The 16837-nt window shown below is 40.4% G+C and overlaps 2 protein-coding genes across 3 annotated transcripts; one reads left to right on the top strand and one right to left on the bottom strand.

Moving 5' to 3' along the window:
- Positions 1-375: 375 nt before the first annotated feature.
- Positions 376-10004, bottom strand: slc30a4 (solute carrier family 30 member 4). Its single transcript, XM_070853932.1, has 8 exons — positions 9910-10004; positions 9097-9610; positions 6866-7012; positions 4880-5033; positions 4399-4615; positions 3716-3821; positions 3474-3608; positions 376-1658 (listed from the first exon to the last, which is right to left on the bottom strand). Exons 2-8 carry the CDS (start codon positions 9488-9490, stop codon positions 1504-1506), a joined length of 1308 nt encoding a protein of 435 aa, XP_070710033.1. The 5' UTR covers positions 9491-9610; positions 9910-10004; the 3' UTR covers positions 376-1503.
- bloc1s6 (biogenesis of lysosomal organelles complex-1, subunit 6, pallidin) lies at positions 9524-15043 on the top strand. Of its 2 annotated transcripts, none has more exons than XM_070854114.1 (6): positions 9524-9657; positions 10391-10491; positions 11544-11703; positions 13172-13259; positions 13366-13452; positions 13584-15043. In XM_070854114.1, the coding sequence occupies exons 2-6, from the start codon at positions 10428-10430 to the stop codon at positions 13701-13703; spliced, it is 519 nt and encodes a 172-aa protein (XP_070710215.1). In that variant the 5' UTR covers positions 9524-9657; positions 10391-10427; the 3' UTR covers positions 13704-15043. The 2 variants fall into 2 exon arrangements, with proteins under 2 accessions (XP_070710215.1, XP_070710142.1); XM_070854041.1 differs by lacking the exon at positions 9524-9657 and adding an exon at positions 10047-10205.
- Positions 15044-16837: the final 1794 nt, after the last annotated feature.

Here is a 16837-nt window from a genome sequence, read left to right as displayed (position 1 = left end):
CCTGCCATGGAAATAATTTCTCAGCTGTTGTAGAAGTGCACCACCTAGTGTTGAAAAGCACAGCAGCATATCCAGAACATGACAGTGTGCAGTCTGTTGCATCCGACTAGGCAGCTCAAATTCACGCTCTCCTCTTTTAAAATTCACATTTAAATTCAAGTACATCTTTGATTGGAAACTGAAATAAGGCACTCTCAAAATGTAGTTTGGTGGAAAATAACTATCCAGATTTGTGCAGCTTTCACATAGATTGTGAAAATAACAATAAATAAAGGAATATCTTATCTTGAAATAAGTGGATACATTTTGCAGAATAAAAAGTTTCAATGTCCTGACGTGAAGTTGTCCAGAAAAAACGAGATACTGAGAGACACAAAAGATGTAATACTTTATTATAAACAAAAACAGTGATCCAGTTCCTGATTTCTCTTGATGATTAATACCCGAGACGTGGAAAGGTTCACCATGAACCCCCCAACAGCCTCTCAACACTTGACAGAAAAAACACTATAAACACCATTATTGGCACATTTCAGCTCACACCGCCCTCCCTGAAAACACCGTAACTCTGATACACTGTGGACATCCCAAACCTGTCTGCATTATCATACTGTCAATGACTTGAAAACAAAGCTGAGTATAGAGTGTAAGGCTGAAAACATGCTGAAGTCGGAACAAACACTGTAGCATTTACCCTTCAAAGTCAGTCACACTTTGATTGTCAGTAGCCTGCTCACGATAAATAATAAGAGACATGCTAGAACAAAATGTCAGTGTTGTTCAGTACAGCCAGTATAGACTGCTTTAAGAATATCTAAGGTTGTTGTGCTCTCAAAAATCTGCCTTACAGCAGACTTTGGCTGAAAATTATTAAGAATTAAGTGCATTTGATGAGATGTAATGTCTACTAAAGGAACATGAAAACAACAGATTTTTTCTGCCTCGCTTATGTCAGATGTGAGGAGTACAGCTTATACACACTGTGACTACAGCTATTATTAAATGACATGAGGTACCTTTTCATTTTTTGACATCCTTGGTAAAATAATTAAATCTTAGTGTGCAGTCCTCACACCCAGTAACAAAAATGTAAATTTACATCAGTTAAGTGATAAATCAAACAGTAAAATACAAAAAAAGAAGTTACCAGTTGGAATAGGCTTTAATGGTGAATTAAGAGCAAGTTTTGTTTTTCATTCTTCTCGACTGAGACTTTAAGCATTCATATTACACTCCGAAAAGCTTTGCAGGTGTAAGAGCATAAGGTCCCTGGAGGCCATGGTGATCCTTTAATTAGAAATGTGCATCCGCTGCTGTTCCACCTACTGTCCTTTGGCACCACTCTTTTCCCCACCTATAACCACTAACGCTGTGGCTCCTGCTGCGGCGCTGAGCTGTGACAGCAGTGAGACATCCACCCTCTCTGTGTGTGCCCTGTTCCCTGACGTCTCACCTCTATGAAATGCACTGTGGAAGTCAATGTGAGAATAAGCCCTTCTCTCTTTAGGCGCTGGGCTGGTGGCAGTGCGCACAGCTGCGTACCAGCCTCAGCCTGTGTGTCTGGACCTGCACGGTGCACCTGGTGAGACCGTAGGTGTGAAGCAGCAGGTGGCGGGCCTTCGCCTGGACGTCCTCCCAGTTGTTGGCACTAGAGGGCACTGTGAACACAAAATACATGCAACTATAAATGTAACAGCTTAGAGTGAGTAGCAGAAGACCTTTTTCACAGCAGACAGGAAGAACACAGGTGTAATTAATCAAATCAATGATGACTGAATTCCATTTAGGGGAAACAGTTTCAGGCACCTGGGGGCTGAGCCCTCGTAGACTTTAACATTCCTACCATGACGTGTTTAAGCCATCAGGTGAAATCTGAGGGCAGGAGACTGTCTGCTATTTAACAGACAGGCCTCAAGTCTGTTTCACAACAGTCTAGCAACAACTACAATCATACATTAAAGACCTTCTTTTGCTGTTTTCTACTATTTTTCTTCAATTGGCCATACGCTGCACAGCTGCTACAGGTTACCATCACTCACAGACTACAATAATAAAATGCATTTTTTCATTTTTCATTACCTCTGTAGCTCACAGTTACACATATTTTTGTATCATGATGATTCAAGTAAAATTTTTAAAAAGTACGTCATGTATGTATTGCAATGAATTGTGGGTAATTAAATCAGCAAAGTCTGCACTCCCAAGCAGACTCTCTGGAAGTCTGCAGAAAGTCCATCTGAACACTTTGTGAGCAACAGCTTGAATTGAAATCTACACATATTAGCATTAATATGATCTGTCTTTTTTTAACATGAACATGGACGGTACGAGGATCTAAGGTGAGAGCGAAGGGTAGAACTGGCACTGAGGCTTCTTGAGAGATGAGAGGCAACAACATTCTGTGGTCTGATGAAATGAAAGCTGAAGTCTTGAGCCCCACTGCAGCATTTTTATACTTGGCAAAAACAAGTCTCATCACATCATCATCCACTGAACATCATCCCTACTGTGAAGCCTGATGGTGGCAGCATCGGTAAAACAAAGACGAAAGCCAAATACAAGCAAATTCCAGAGCAGAACTTGTTACAGAGGGATCAAGACCTCAGACAAACATTTTTCACTGACATTTAACACACTGCCAAATCGACACAGGATCTGTCTAAATCAAAGTGGTCCAGCCAAAAGCAGCTAAGCCAGGACACTGACATTTATTCCCCTGAGGATTTATGGAGAGACTCGAAGAGAGATGTTTCCTGGACACTCTTTATAGAACTTGACTGAGTTTGAGACATTTTTAAACAAATGACATGCCAGAATCGAGACGCACGAAGCCGAGAGAAACAAATCCAACAACACTTTAAGCTGTAACAGTATTTCTAACAAATGTTTACTTGGCTGTTTGATTATTTACTGAAATCTTAATACAGAAATGTTGTTTAAATAAATACGTGAGTGACATTATCAAAGCTGAGGCAACTAATTGATTAGTTAATAAACAGTATAATAATCTGCAAGTATTCTGATAATCAATTATTCGTTTCAGTCATTTTTCAGTCATGTATGAATCCCAGATTCAGCTAGTTACAATTTCTGTTTTGAGGATTTGCTGCTCTTCTTGGTCTCAAGAGTGTAAACTGAATATCTTTGTGTTTTGGACTTTTGCTCAGAAGAGACAAGCAGCTTGATGACGTCACCTCGGGGCTTTAGTAACTTGTGATGCATGTTTTTCACTATTTTCCTTTAAATGGATTCATTTAAAAAAAAAAAAGTGAAAAATGCATAGATTGGAAGATTGAAAAAAATCTGTTTTGAGAAAACTGAGCGAGTAAATATAAATACGGGCAGCTATTACTATTTTGTCTGTATAAATCCCAGAGTTGACTTTAATTCACACAACAGTTTAGGATTATATGTCCTCATTCTGAGAAATCCCTCTCCCTTAGTGGGTGTGTTGATGTTATGTAGCTACTCACTAAGCTGGATATGCACTATTGCTGCAGTCTTGTCGGCGGTCAGCGCCCAGACATTCAGCTCATCGACTGACTGCACGTCCTCCAGGTTCAGAAGGTCCTCTTTGATTCGCTGAGTATCCAGATGCCTGGGAACACCTGGCACAGCAGGATGGGAACAACACCATAATGAAGCGACACCACAACAACACTAACACTTAAAAACATATTATGACAGGACTCCGGGACCGTGAGCAAAGACTTACCCTCCAGCACAATGACTATCGTGTCTCGTATGATGCGGAATGTGGTGAAGAGAACCAGAACGGAGAAGATGTACGTACAGATGGGGTCCGCCAACTTAAACTCCGGCTGTGAAGTCAGAGGGTTACATCACATCAACTATAATCCAAGGTTTTTACATTTCTTGGAGCATAGTTGGTTACTGTAATTAATGCATGTAGTGCAATAAGGTATTTTTGGCAAAGTTCACATGTGCTTGTGAGCCTTTGTAGAAAGATGTTATTAAGTTTTGATGTTCAATTTTTGTTGAAACTGTTTTAGAGGTGTAGATTCCACTGTTTGGTCATTTTGGAGGATGTAGTTTGTGGTGCTATTGAGCTGTATAGCATTTTACAGAGGGATAAGGTTATTTTAGGTGTTATTTTGTCCACACCAATTATAACAATGAGGGTAGGCTAACTGATATAAACACCTCTCCGTATAATGTAGTACAATTCAATAAAACCACAAACTACATCATCCAAAATGACCTTACAGTTGAATGCAATAATATATAGAAAGAAGATCTAGCTAGTCTTCTAAATGAGATCAGTTATTTCAGCTCAAAGACTTTTAATGTTGCCTAAACAATTGTTCGAGGAAGTGACGTAAAAAGCAAACTGGGATAATTGTTAACATCCACTGTAAACAAACGGCTTCACGATACCTTGAAGCGGACAACGTAGGCGGCTATGAGCACCCCGACACTCTGGAGGAGGTCTCCCAAAGCGTGGATGAAGGCGGCTCTTACAGCCAGGCTGCCGTGCGGCCTCTGCTGCGGGCCGGGCCCAGCTGACTGCGAACTTGAGGCAGCTGCAGGGCCGTGGGAGTGACCGTGGCCGTGAGAGTGGAGGTGACCACCTTGGTTTAACAAGAAACCCATTCTAAAAAGACACAAGAAAACAAAGCAAGGGGGATTTATTTCAGGCATAATGTTACATATATTTAGTCTAATTTACGCAATGTTTTAACTGACTTAGAAACTGCAGTCAGGGAGTCTTCATTTATGAATGTGTGGTCAAACATTCACACAGCAACTTAGAGCACATTTTAGACAGCACTTTGGACTGAACTGTTACTGTTACATTTTTGCTGACGCCACACTTCATTCCTCTAAACACACTTTTACACGTGAGCATCTCGCTTACATGAGGTTGACAGCCACCCCCACAGCTGCAGTGATGAGCATGACATCTCCATCTATGTCGAAGTCTTGGTGTACCGTCCTCTGAATGGCCTCGTACAGCAGTATGGCCGTCAGAATGTAGATGAGCACCACACTGAGGACTGCCGATACCACCTCTAAGACAGGAAATCACATCAGCTGTGCGTACAAAGCACTGTCATAGCAATAGAAATAGCTGTGACAAAAACCTGAAGTACAGCAAATCTAAGACAGAAGGAATGTGCCTAAATAAGTAGGGAGTTTAGCTTAACAGTGCAGGGCAAAAACTGCTCACAAATATCAAAATAACGTTCATATAATAGTGGGATATATTGGGAAGATAAATGAATCTAATAATAAAGTAGTCTCTATGCTACATGTTATTTCTGATCAAATATAGTTGAATTTATGGCTTCTACAGGGAACCAGATTAGTCCCGGCCGTGTCTTTTTCACAAGTAACTGTCAAATTCAACTTAAGCAGACAACACAATTTAATTTCACACTGTGTTGGTGATAATCCACTGAGAAACTACTGCAGTTTAAGTTGAATACACTGAAAGATTCCCTTATGAATCTCAGTTAACAAAAACAAAAAAGAGGGTCACAAATTGCAAATATCTAGCCTGACGAGAAATTATATAACATTTAAACACAGTATCGCACAGAACAGAAGCTATGTAGAGAGAGCTTTGGGAAGCAGTTTCCTTCTCACTTCTAGATTTCATTTGTCATTTTGTCGCAATGATCAAAACTGGTGATAATCACAACACTCTGGTGCATTCTTACCCTGCTGCAGTAACTGCTTGATGCTTTGTGAACCACATGCCAGATCTGATCTAGCAAAGATCAGATTTACTGTTCCTGCAGCATTCCTCATGGAATAATCTGCAGTGTCATCTAAATGTTGAAATATTTGAAAGATTGTCCTCTGCCAACGTCTTGTTGACGTTGTCTATTATTCTGTTTTATCAATGACTCGCTTTTCCACCTTTTCTTGTTTTCACTGTAACTGTTCAGCCAACCGGATCTGTATAATCAAGCGTGTATTACATGAATCTTGTTTAGTTTGCTTCAGGCGATTGTGTGACACTTAGCTTCTTCCAGGGAAGCTTTAAACGATCCAACCGCTGTGAAAAAATGCTAAACGAATGTTTGATAATGTTATACCAAAATCAACACATAAATTACATTGTGTTTTTCTGCATTTGAGTTAAAGTAACTTTCCTTCGTGAGTGATTGTAGAAGTTTTGAAACAGTGTGATGCTCATTAATAAATCAGGACAGGAGCCTGTTTCAGATAGCCAGTTTAACAAACTCTGAGCCTAACACTGAACTCTCTGCTCAGAATTTGTTCTATCAACTGAGTAGGTTGAACCTGATGGAAACATGTTCAAAGTAACTATAAAAAGCCATCATGAGTGAAGCTCTCATACTGCGAGTCACCACAGCAACTGGTAAATAAAGAGCAGGGCCTTCATTTTAGTCCAGTGGACGTAGGGTTATCAATGCGCGTATATGCAGACTGTGCACATTTATCTGTAAAAACAAAGCCCGAGTCAGAGTGAGGAAATTTGTCAATAAATTCACACAATAAAGTTTTTTCAGTGTTGTCCATTAATTCATCATTTACAAGACTACATTTCCATAGTGGATGATAGTTGTGGAATTTGTGTATTAGGCCATAGCCTTTATTTCACTCTTCACTTCAGCTTTAATCTGACAGGGACAAAACACAAGGGCCAGCAACTCATAAAAGATATAACAAACACCTGAAGTGACTTAAATTTATCAATTAGTGGCAGAAATCCTATTTGGCTTGAGCCCCTGCTGAAGACACACTTTATTCTTTGAACATGATTCATCGGCATCAAAACTACATGCAGCACATCTGTCAAACAGGACAAAAGAAATTGAGGAAGGTGGGCTGGAAAGAGGGAGTGTGTGGGCTTCTGAAACCTGAGACTTACCCAGGCGATGGAGGCCGAAGGTGAACCTTTTGGTGGGTGGCTTGGTGGAGAGCCAGAGGGCCAGCAGAGAAAACAAAATGCCCACCACGTCTGCTAGCATGTGCACAGCATCAGTCATAATGGCTAAGCTGTTTGACACATAACCACCTGAGAGTAAAAGACAACAATAAGAATATTATTTGCTGAGCCCTGGCTAAGTTATTTATGCACAGATTTTGAAATACAAAACAAACAAGTTTATACAGATCATCATCATCATCAACAGCAAAGATACGGGTTTATTTTCATTTACTGTGAACCGACGGGTATATTTAAAGTTTTTAGTTTTTTTGGATAACTCACTTGGTAAATAAAGACCATAATTTGAAACACTGTACATATGTGCCCCTAGTACAATGAAATCTAATTCTGTTATGTTATATTAAATGTGTTCTGTGTTGAACTGCCACACTCTCAGCAAACCTTAATCAAGGAGGTTATGTTCTGGTCACCACTTTTTCATTACGCTCAGGCTCAAAAGGAAAACAAAGGCCCTCTCTATCATGTGGAAAAAACACATTTAAGAACAGCAAAGCAGAAAATGCCTAGCACATGGCAACCCAAATGGTTTCCAAAATGGACAGTATTGAACGTGGTCATTTTCTGTCTTTGTAGCATTGTCTTCTTTGTGGTATAATAGTATTTAACAGGGAAATATATCATCTAGAGATTTTGAACACGCTTTTAGAGTTCCTAGACTAGAGGTTAAATGCAGAAAGACTGAAAATGCAGAAACTTTGATTCCAGTGTAGAGCTGGGAAATAACAGGAGATGTCTTTGATAATGTGGATGCATGTATGGTGACTAATTCAGTCCTTAAAAACAATCCTGAGACAAACACTGCCTTTGTTTGTTGTCTAGGCCTCGTCACACAGGTGATGATTTAATTGAGGCATCTGAGGTAACGATGTGAGAGTGAATCATCCTGAACTCAATTCATCCAAATTACAAAAGAACAAGAAAAACAGTGTTACTTTTCTCTAGAGATATCTAGGTATGGAGATTTTGATTGTGGTATTCTCTGGTTTAGGCAAGGTGGCCCAACTGGGATAACATGACCTGCATTTAATTCAACATAACTTTACAACTGGGAGTATGTGAGTAAATATCTTATAATATAATATAATGGAATTTGGGTAAATGACTCATTGTAAGGTGTCAACATTACTCAGTTGTGTTTATATTAAGAGCCTTGTCCAGATATACATCTTAAAAGCCTGTAAATGGTTTGCTCCTTAGTCCTGCACCTCAGGTTGGTTATAAACATTCCAGTCTTAACAAGTCACAAGGCATCATTAATCAAACTATAAATATTTGCAATTCCTGAAGAAATGCCAGTGTGAATGCTGCCTGCTGAATAGCTGACGGCACACTGCATTGCGGCCTGTTGTAATTCATGGTTTCAGGTTCCATGATTTGAGTGGTGGGATTTCCTACTGCCTGCGAATGCACCATTAAAGTGTTTCTGTGTCAAACGTCACTAATTAGCCGATGTCAATAACTGCTGTGACACATCTCTGAAAATCCAGGTTTTAGCTAAAAACAGTAACTGTCACAGCTTTAATGTGTAGACCTGTGGAGAGAAGACACTCTGCTGAACACGTACATGTAGTTTGATGTCTCTAACTTCTAAATTGAGAGAGCTGGAGCAGGTTAGAAAAGTGTTTGTTGTTCCAGTTTGTGCTCTCAGTTAACATGGCAGGCAATTAAGCAGTTGGTTGGCACTCCTGTCACTTCGAGGCTCATGGAGGCAGCTGTGTACGTTTTTTTGTTTCCGTGGCCACAGTACTGCGACGGGCATGATTTTTCCTACATTTTGATGCATAAATGGTGAGTTTGAGTGACACACTGGGCGTGAGAGCAAGCTAAAGACAAAACTTTCAGACAATTTTTCTGCTCCTCTGCACTCTAGCGATGACATCACCCACTCTAGGCAGCGCAATACACACTCATTATAAAATCTGAAAAGGAGGGAAAACAGCATAAAACTAAAACTGTGATATCTTTAACTGTCAAAACAGTTAAAGATATCAAAAGGCTGAATTATACTGTAACCGCTGAAGGTCTTGTGACCTGTTTAAAAGTTGAATGAAGAATAATAAAGAACAGGATAACTAGTGTGAATGGATTATTAGTGTGAATGCTGTGCAGCATTCACACTAAAGTGCAAAATGTACTCTGCACATACTTACCTACAATTTCACCTGCCATGAAAAGGAAATACAGCAAAGCTGCAATGACCAGCCTCTTCATCACCCTGCTGTGTTTGATCCTCTCCCTCTTCTTGGCGCAGTTGTCACAAGGGTCCATATTTAACCCCGGGCTGCCCAGGCTGGAGGACTCGAGCAGGGAGTCATCATCATCCGCCACCACCAGCGTGTTCACCGCCACCCCGTTGGACGGAGCTCCGGCAGAGTAGTCCGACATCTCTCCGGAGACCACGACCTTCAGCTTGTTGAATTTGGGCGTCTCATCCTCCACCAGCTCGTCGGAGAAGTCAAAGGGAGCCGTGTCGCTCAGGTCCCAGTCGTTCCGCTCCATCCTGAAGACGGACCGCACCTTGCTCAAGAAGTTCCCACCTGACATCTTTAATGATTACAGGGGCGAGGTATATCCAGGTGAGCTCTGCCTGTAGCCTGTCCTCTGGGGTAATCATTCACATTCTCGTGGCCATTGTCAGCTCGCACTTCCACTCCATCTTAGCACCTTTCGGGAGAGCAGCAAAGGAAAAGTGACACCGGAACACATCATCAGTACAGCTCAGCAATTTCAACAGCATGGCCTATTCTTGTGACTAAGTTGGTGCATTTAAATGCTAAAGATAAACCCATCACGTTCCTACAGGAGCTGATAAACTTTCAAGTTTAATAGCCCTCGTGAAAAGAGTCAAGGCTAAACAGTAACAAGCTAACTAGTTAAGGTTAGCTATCTTGTCATGTCCCTTTGCGGCTATCAGGCGACCGTTGTTGGGTGGTATTTTGTTTAAAAACACGAGGCAGACTTACCTAAAGACACACTGTTCGGCTGCACAAACTTACTTCATTTTTAAATTTAAAAACTGTCATCACAGTCCTGCCTCTAGCTTCCTCTGCGCTCAGCGGCAGCGTTAATACTAGCATGCTAGGTTGCGCTCGCAGTCACGTGATGACGCAGGAGTCACATGACGGTTTTTTTTTCTGGACGCAGCAACAAATCCAAAAGAAAATCTTCGTTTCTTCTGCATTTGCTGAACAGATCATCACCTCATCCGCCATCTCAACTCATCACACCTACAGTTACTGTTAAATAGACAGTCAGACAGGTAAGATGGTGATGACTGAGGTGAAGTGTTTACAGACTGACTGTCTGGTTAGCAGCTCAGCAAGCTAGCTGGACACTTCCTCAACGCCTGGACGTTCGGTGTTGTGATAAACAAACGTTTTAATGACCCAGAAACTGATCAGTTTCCACCTGATAAAACAGTGAGATCCATGTGTCTGATTTTAGGTTATAAAAGCAGTCTGGGTCAACAGAGTCGTTGCATATGGAGGTAGAGGGGATGGAAGATGAGGGACCTTCGTCCCAGAGTGAACTCCCACACAGTGAAGGTATGTGAGCTGATACTTTACCTGCTCTCTGTCTGTCTGTACCTGTCCTAGCCTGCTACGAGCAGGCTGCAGTATAGATTAGCTGAGTCCTGCTGCAGCCTCAGTTTGTGCCTGTCAACTAATGCCAACTAATGCATCCTCATTCACCAAAGAAGGAACCCTAACCCATGAACTTTAAAACAATGTAGAGGCTGAGATATCCAAACCTTTAGATTCCTATTGTACAGCAAGCTTCAAAAATAGTGGATCGTGTAGTACATCCCATAATGCCAGCCAAAAGCACCTTTGATTATGCCGTGTTCATGTCATATTAGAGTTGGTGTAATCACTAGTTCCTGACTTGTAAATTGCAAACATAGGAAAATCAGAATCATGGTTTTGACCAAGGTTCTTTTCTGAAATCTTTTACATATATAGAAGGTGGAGCGTAGAGATACAGAAGTGTCAGCATACAGTTTTCCAGTCAAATGCTCAAGCATTTGTAGCACTGCTAGCCTGGAGGTTAAATCCTCTGCACCGGAAGTCAGTGAAATCTCACTTGTTTAAACACTGGGTCAAGGAAGTACTTTCTGTGATTCCACTGGAGAAGTTAAGGTATAATCCAACAGATATATTAAAACTTGGGCCCGATTAATTGAACACTGCCAATGGATGTTTGCTTTTGTTCTGTAAAATGAAAATCTATAAATACAGTGTGTGAAAAGGAAAGGATACAGAAGTGCTGTAAAACCACTTCCTCACATTAACTAAAGTGTGTTCAGGTAATTAAACCAACATTTAATGGATATAGTGTTATATTGTTACTGCACATCTTTAACACAACACTTGCATTAAATAAATATGAGTCTTTCTCATCTTTACCATATCTTCTACACGAAAGCGGCATTAGACCCTCATTGACTTATAACTGCCCACAGGTTTCAAACTTCAGACCCCCAGTTTGTAACCCAGGCTTTCTTAAAGTTTTGAAATCTCAAGCAAGAAAAGACAGATTGCCACCAAAAGGCGGACGATGAAAAGCTTTGTACATTTTGTCCTTAAATATCTCACAGATCTCCAGTTGCCACAGCAGGAATCACTGTGTCTGGAGAGCTCAGCCTCTATAGAGAATGTGTTCGTGGATAAGAAAGCAGTGGACAAACTCACAGAGGGATTAATCGCTCACTACCTGCCAGATCTACAGAACTCTAAACGAGCCCTCCAAGAGCTGACGTGAGTATTTACATGCTCTGTGTTTCATGATAGACAACCTACACCTGATGGTCACAAGCAATTTAACATTTGATATCAGAGCACCGGGGTAAGGTGTAAAAGTGGTAGGGGATTGAGCTAGATCAAGATCAGGTAACTATGTGCCATGACAGGACAAGTTTGTGCTGGTTTTCTTCCATCTAAAGATGCAATCTGTGATTTCATTGGCAAGTTTTCCCCTAACAGATTGAAGTTGTACTGATTAGTTCCGTCACCTCACAGAAAAAATACATACACAGACACAAGTACACCATAAACAAATGGGTGTCACATGTCATCATGTGTCAAGCAGAACTGGATGGATGGGTTTGACCAGCAGCTTTAAGCTTTGTTTTGGTGTCTGCCAGTGAAACAGTTGAACTATCCATATGCTGGCGTTCACTTGTATGCATGAAAGAATAACTGATATTTTTAAACCTGGGACCTAGTTTTACATATTTTGGGTCAGAAATGACTGGTGGGTACAAAAAGTTTTGGAATTCATCCAGTAGCTTTCTGCTGCTGGCAGCCGAGAACGGACTGCAACAGCTGTAATGTATTCCTTATGGGCAATTACGCCTGAAGTATGTCCACTAGAAGTGCTTGTTTTTGTTACTGACAGGCTCAGATTAGGGAAATGATACTTAAAGCAATAGACCTCTAAGATCCTTTTAGTTCAACCAAAAACAGCCATTATATTGCTCTATTCAGTCCCACAAAACTGCATTGACAAAAACAGTAATTTTATCTCACTGAGCACAGAAGTTGCTGGTCTACTGCTGCCTGTGTCGGTTAGTCTGTTTGTGTTATTGTGTGTTGCACAGATATTGTGTTGAATCCAAACTAACCCTTAAAAACACCAAAGTCACACAATAATGCAAACAAACTAACTGATCGAGACAGTGATAGACCAGCGGCTACTATGTAAAATTATTGTTTTTGTCAATGGAGTCTGGTGGCTTTGAACCAAGCAATATAACAACTACTTCTGATTAAACGGAAATTATCTTATAGCTCTATCTCTGAAGCAATCCTCTCTTTAATGCTGACACTTAGAATAACAATCTGAGCCTGTCAGTGTCAAAAACAAGCACTTTTAGTGGATGCACTTTAGAGGATGAATTACATTACAGCCATTGTAGCTCATTCACCACCTGTTCTTGGCTGTCGACAGAATCAACCGATCTACTGGACCAATGTCAAACGTTTTTGAAACTAACAGATGTTTTAAACTCAAAATGTGTAAAAATAGGGCCCAAATTTAAAAACACCAGAGTTATCCTTTATGTCATGCAATGCAACCTGAACTGTCAGTGGGACACTTCAAAACACCCTGTCATTGTCTGAATAATTGGCATACACACGTTTTATCTATCTACAAGTTTTCATGAGTAATGTATGGTGCACTTGGTGACATTTATTTCTTCCCCTTCATTTTTGCCTCAACCAGACAAAATCAGTTGGTATTGCTAGACACACTGGACCAAGAGGTCACCAAGTTCAGAGAATGTAATGCCTTACTGGACCTCAACTCCCTGGTATGTTTGGACTGAATTCTAATCTCATTTGTACTCACATTGCTCCTGTTTGTACTCTGCACACGAGCCAGCAGGAAGGATTTCTAATCCAGCTTGTTGTCTGTAGTTTACAGAGGCGAAAATTTACCACAATAAACTGGTGAACATAAGGAAAGAGATGATTATGCTCCATGAAAAGACAACTAAACTAAAGGTATGGCTCATCTCAGACAGACTTAGCATTAGTCTAGTTGACACCATGCGCAGAGAAAGCAGATATACGTGGTTGGATTGAAATGAAACAATGCTTGCACTGTTAAAATGCTGACTGTTGTTTTCTGTCAGAAAAGAGCTTTGAAGCTGCAGCAACAGAAGCAGAAGGAGGCGCTGGAGAAGGAGCAGCAACGTGAGAAGGAGCTTGAGAGAGAAAGGCAGCTCATTGCCAAACCTGCTAAAAGAACGTAGGAATTCCAAGTGTTTCTGCTGTATTAGTGAACATAAAGGTGGTTTTGCATGTTTTAGCCTATTTATTACATATCAAATTTATGTTACTGCTCACAATTTTCCAAAGTCCAAGTATTTTGCATATTTCTTAAGATAATTATTTGAGCATTTGCACCTTTTATTTGAAGGAATACAGTAGAGAATCGAACAGGCAAAGTGAGAGGAGAGAAAGGGGAGATGAGATGCAGTGGATATTTCCAGCCACATCCCAAGTGGGACGTCGTGGTCACTTCATATGCATCTTACACACCTTAACGTTTTTAGACTTTCAGATCGGTATCCCTGCCATCCAGGCTCATTTTGATGCCACGCATTTTGGTTCTGTGCTAAAAATCTACTTGAAACATGCTTGATAGAGATCACGCTGAATTTTAGCATCTGCTTTTATTATTGTCCCACTTTAATTAGTTTTACATGGTAATGCAGTTGGCTGTGCTTATTCAGTGCTCTGAATTATAGCAAAATACATACTGATGCATAGTTTAGACAATAAAAGCAGACGTGATTTTTACAATTTACTACTACAATCTACTTTATTGCATATCTTAAACAGGTTTCATGTCTCAGCAGGTTTTTGAAGTACAGACCATTTTAATAGGAGGTGTGGTGTTGGAAACTCGAGCCGAGGTCGTCCGTTTTCTGCTGAAATACTTTTTAAAAAGTTGCAAAGTGTGAAACAGTCTTTATTGAAAAGCAATGGAAAAAGTGGCTCCAAAGTTAATAGAAAGAAATAATAGAAATATGCGATTCCTAGTAAATGGGCTAAAACCTGCAAAAACTCTGGTACGATCCTTTATGTCAGAAATTTGCCAAGATCTCCACAAACCAAAGACATGGACTAAATCATCCAATGCTGGTACTTCCCACTATCGACCTTTAATGACACAGAGGTGATGACGACAACCTCCGACTCGCAAACTGGAGCACTTCCCTGAGAACGGGACAGATTACTCAAAGACACTTTTGCAGCCGTCAGACAATGCACAGGAGGAGAATCAATGCGTCTGCTGTCTTTTGTTCAAGATAAAGTGTTAATATATGTTGTTGTTGGGCTTCATGCCCTGTTAGTGTTGAATGTTATAAAACAGGTATGTTGTTTAAAATCAAATAGGTCTGCACTAAACTTGACTGACTGTATTTGTGGGGTCCGGATGATATGATACTGGATGATAATATGTACCAAACCTTTCCCCCACCATACACAGCATCTGTAAATTAGACCTTTTAAATAGGCTTCTATGCACTACTTATGCCTGGAACTCCACTGTTTGTACAATTAATAATAAAAGCAACACAAACTGGTTTGTAGTAAAGTGATTTACATTAAATTTGTCTATGTTTAGTACATATTCTATGCTGTACACTGCATGTGTGAGGATCAGTACCCACTGTAGTGCTATTTCTAACAGTTGCACACATTTAAAGTATAATGAGTGTAGGAGAGTCAAATGTAAACTTCCTCTTTAGGGAAACATGCACAATGACTGTGAACTGTATTAAGCATCTCAGTCCACCAGGGGTCACCAGAGACCAAATGTAAGCTGAGCACATGCTCCATGAAAATCTGAGCTTCTGCAGGGCTTTTTGCTTTTTCTGCACCAGCTGATGTTAATAGTTACCACACCTACAAGAGAGGAATATCTAATCTGTGAATTCATCTTAATTACATCTTTGAGGGATGTTTGCTTCTAGTGAAGTCCTGCAAGACTGTCTGTCTTTCATGTGTTGCACACAATTGATCATTTGGGATATGAACTAGTATTTTATAGTCCTCGTTCTCTGGTGGTGTTTCATTACATCCATGTATTGAGAGACAGATTACCTGGTCACTTTGGATGCAAAGTGAATGTAGTTAAGAAGCTGGTAGGATGGAGCACGGGCCTGGTCCTAGTTAACTGACTCGGCCTTTCCCCCATAAACCTTAAATTGCCTCTGGATTGGTAAACACCAGACAGATGTTGTCAACAAACATTGTGTCTTTTCATGCACATTTTGTGCACCATTGTCACGCATCAGCCGCACAGACAGAGGTTTGTTGACAGAAAACTAGGTTACATTCCTCTCTATCCCAACACAACCATGTGTCTGTCCCACCCCCTCCAATTCACATAAAAATCTAATTTTATACTTACTACTACAGCAGGAAACTCAGTCAAAACCAACAAGGCTTGGTCCAGCCCCGCCCAGTCCTTCTTGGAGCGGAAGCTGCACCACAATGTGGCCATGAAGGGGTCCAGACTCAGGGAGAGGGGCAACTTGATGAAAGTGAGGCCATGCAGAGGAAACCACACTTTAAATATAGTTTTCAGTACCTTGACTTTGTGTTTTGTTTGACATTTGTTTTGTGTATGTCTAAATACAAAGGTTCCATATATATATGTCTCTTGCAAAACTAATTGCTGTTAGTTTTCTTCATTTTTGTGAAACTGGGTCAGTGGAGACCAAAAAAGGAGGGACGTTTTGTTCAGATCTATAGATATATATATCTATAGTTTGACAGGTTCTCATTAGAGGAATAGAAAATCCTAAAAACATCTTGCAGGTATATGTTATTGAATCAGTTATGAATTATCTTTTTTTACTTAATGTCCATTTAGGTGATTTGAATTTGTGAATGAAGGGTGGGAGCAAAGTTCTTTGGCTGGCCCTTGGATCTCCAACTATGGGCAAAAAATATTTTAAAAAAAGGTGATTTGAACACAGAATCTGACCAATAATCAGTGATCCACATATTCATGAACCATTTTAAAATCTGATCCCAAAAAAAGTTGTCACTAATTAGCTTTTTCCTGAACTTTTAGTCTCATCTCAAGGATCTTAGTTTTATTTATCCACTTTAAAAACCTTTATACCAACAAACTGAATGCTCATGTTTTCACTTCAGCGTGGTAATATTTTACCCACTGAATCTCTAACAGAATCTGCTCTTAACTCACTAACAGTGTGATTGAATGGGGCTCTGTTTTTGCAGCAGGAGGGGGCGTATGAAGCTTCATAGGTAGACAGCTCAGAGAAGCAGCGGTTTCCAAGGTTGGTCCCTACTCCTCCAAGCGTTTGGTTTTAACTTGTCTCTGCTTTTAGAAACTTGGCCGTCG

The sequence above is a fragment of the Pempheris klunzingeri genome, chromosome 1 (assembly GCF_042242105.1).
Source record: "Pempheris klunzingeri isolate RE-2024b chromosome 1, fPemKlu1.hap1, whole genome shotgun sequence".
In the NCBI taxonomy this organism is placed as follows: Eukaryota; Metazoa; Chordata; class Actinopteri; order Acropomatiformes; family Pempheridae; genus Pempheris; species Pempheris klunzingeri.
This window is presented reverse-complemented; position numbering and strand designations above follow the sequence as displayed.

Bases quoted from the DNA above. Each gene is read 5' to 3' on its own strand.
- slc30a4 (XM_070853932.1), bottom strand. From the start codon at position 9,490: ATGTCAGGTGGGAACTTCTTGAGCAAGGTGCGGTCCGTCTTCAGGATG. The intron at 7,013-9,096 runs GTAAGTATGTGC...TTTTACTCTCAG, and splicing joins CATGGCAGGTGAAATTGTAG to GTGGTTATGTGTCAAACAGC. The intron at 3,609-3,715 runs GTAAGTCTTTGC...CTGCTGTGCCAG, and splicing joins GATAGTCATTGTGCTGGAGG to GTGTTCCCAGGCATCTGGAT.
- bloc1s6 (XM_070854114.1), top strand. From the start codon at position 10,428: ATGGAGGTAGAGGGGATGGAAGATGAGGGACCTTCGTCCCAGAGTGAA. The intron at 10,492-11,543 runs GTATGTGAGCTG...AATATCTCACAG, and splicing joins TGAACTCCCACACAGTGAAG to ATCTCCAGTTGCCACAGCAG. The intron at 11,704-13,171 runs GTGAGTATTTAC...TGCCTCAACCAG, and splicing joins CGAGCCCTCCAAGAGCTGAC to ACAAAATCAGTTGGTATTGC.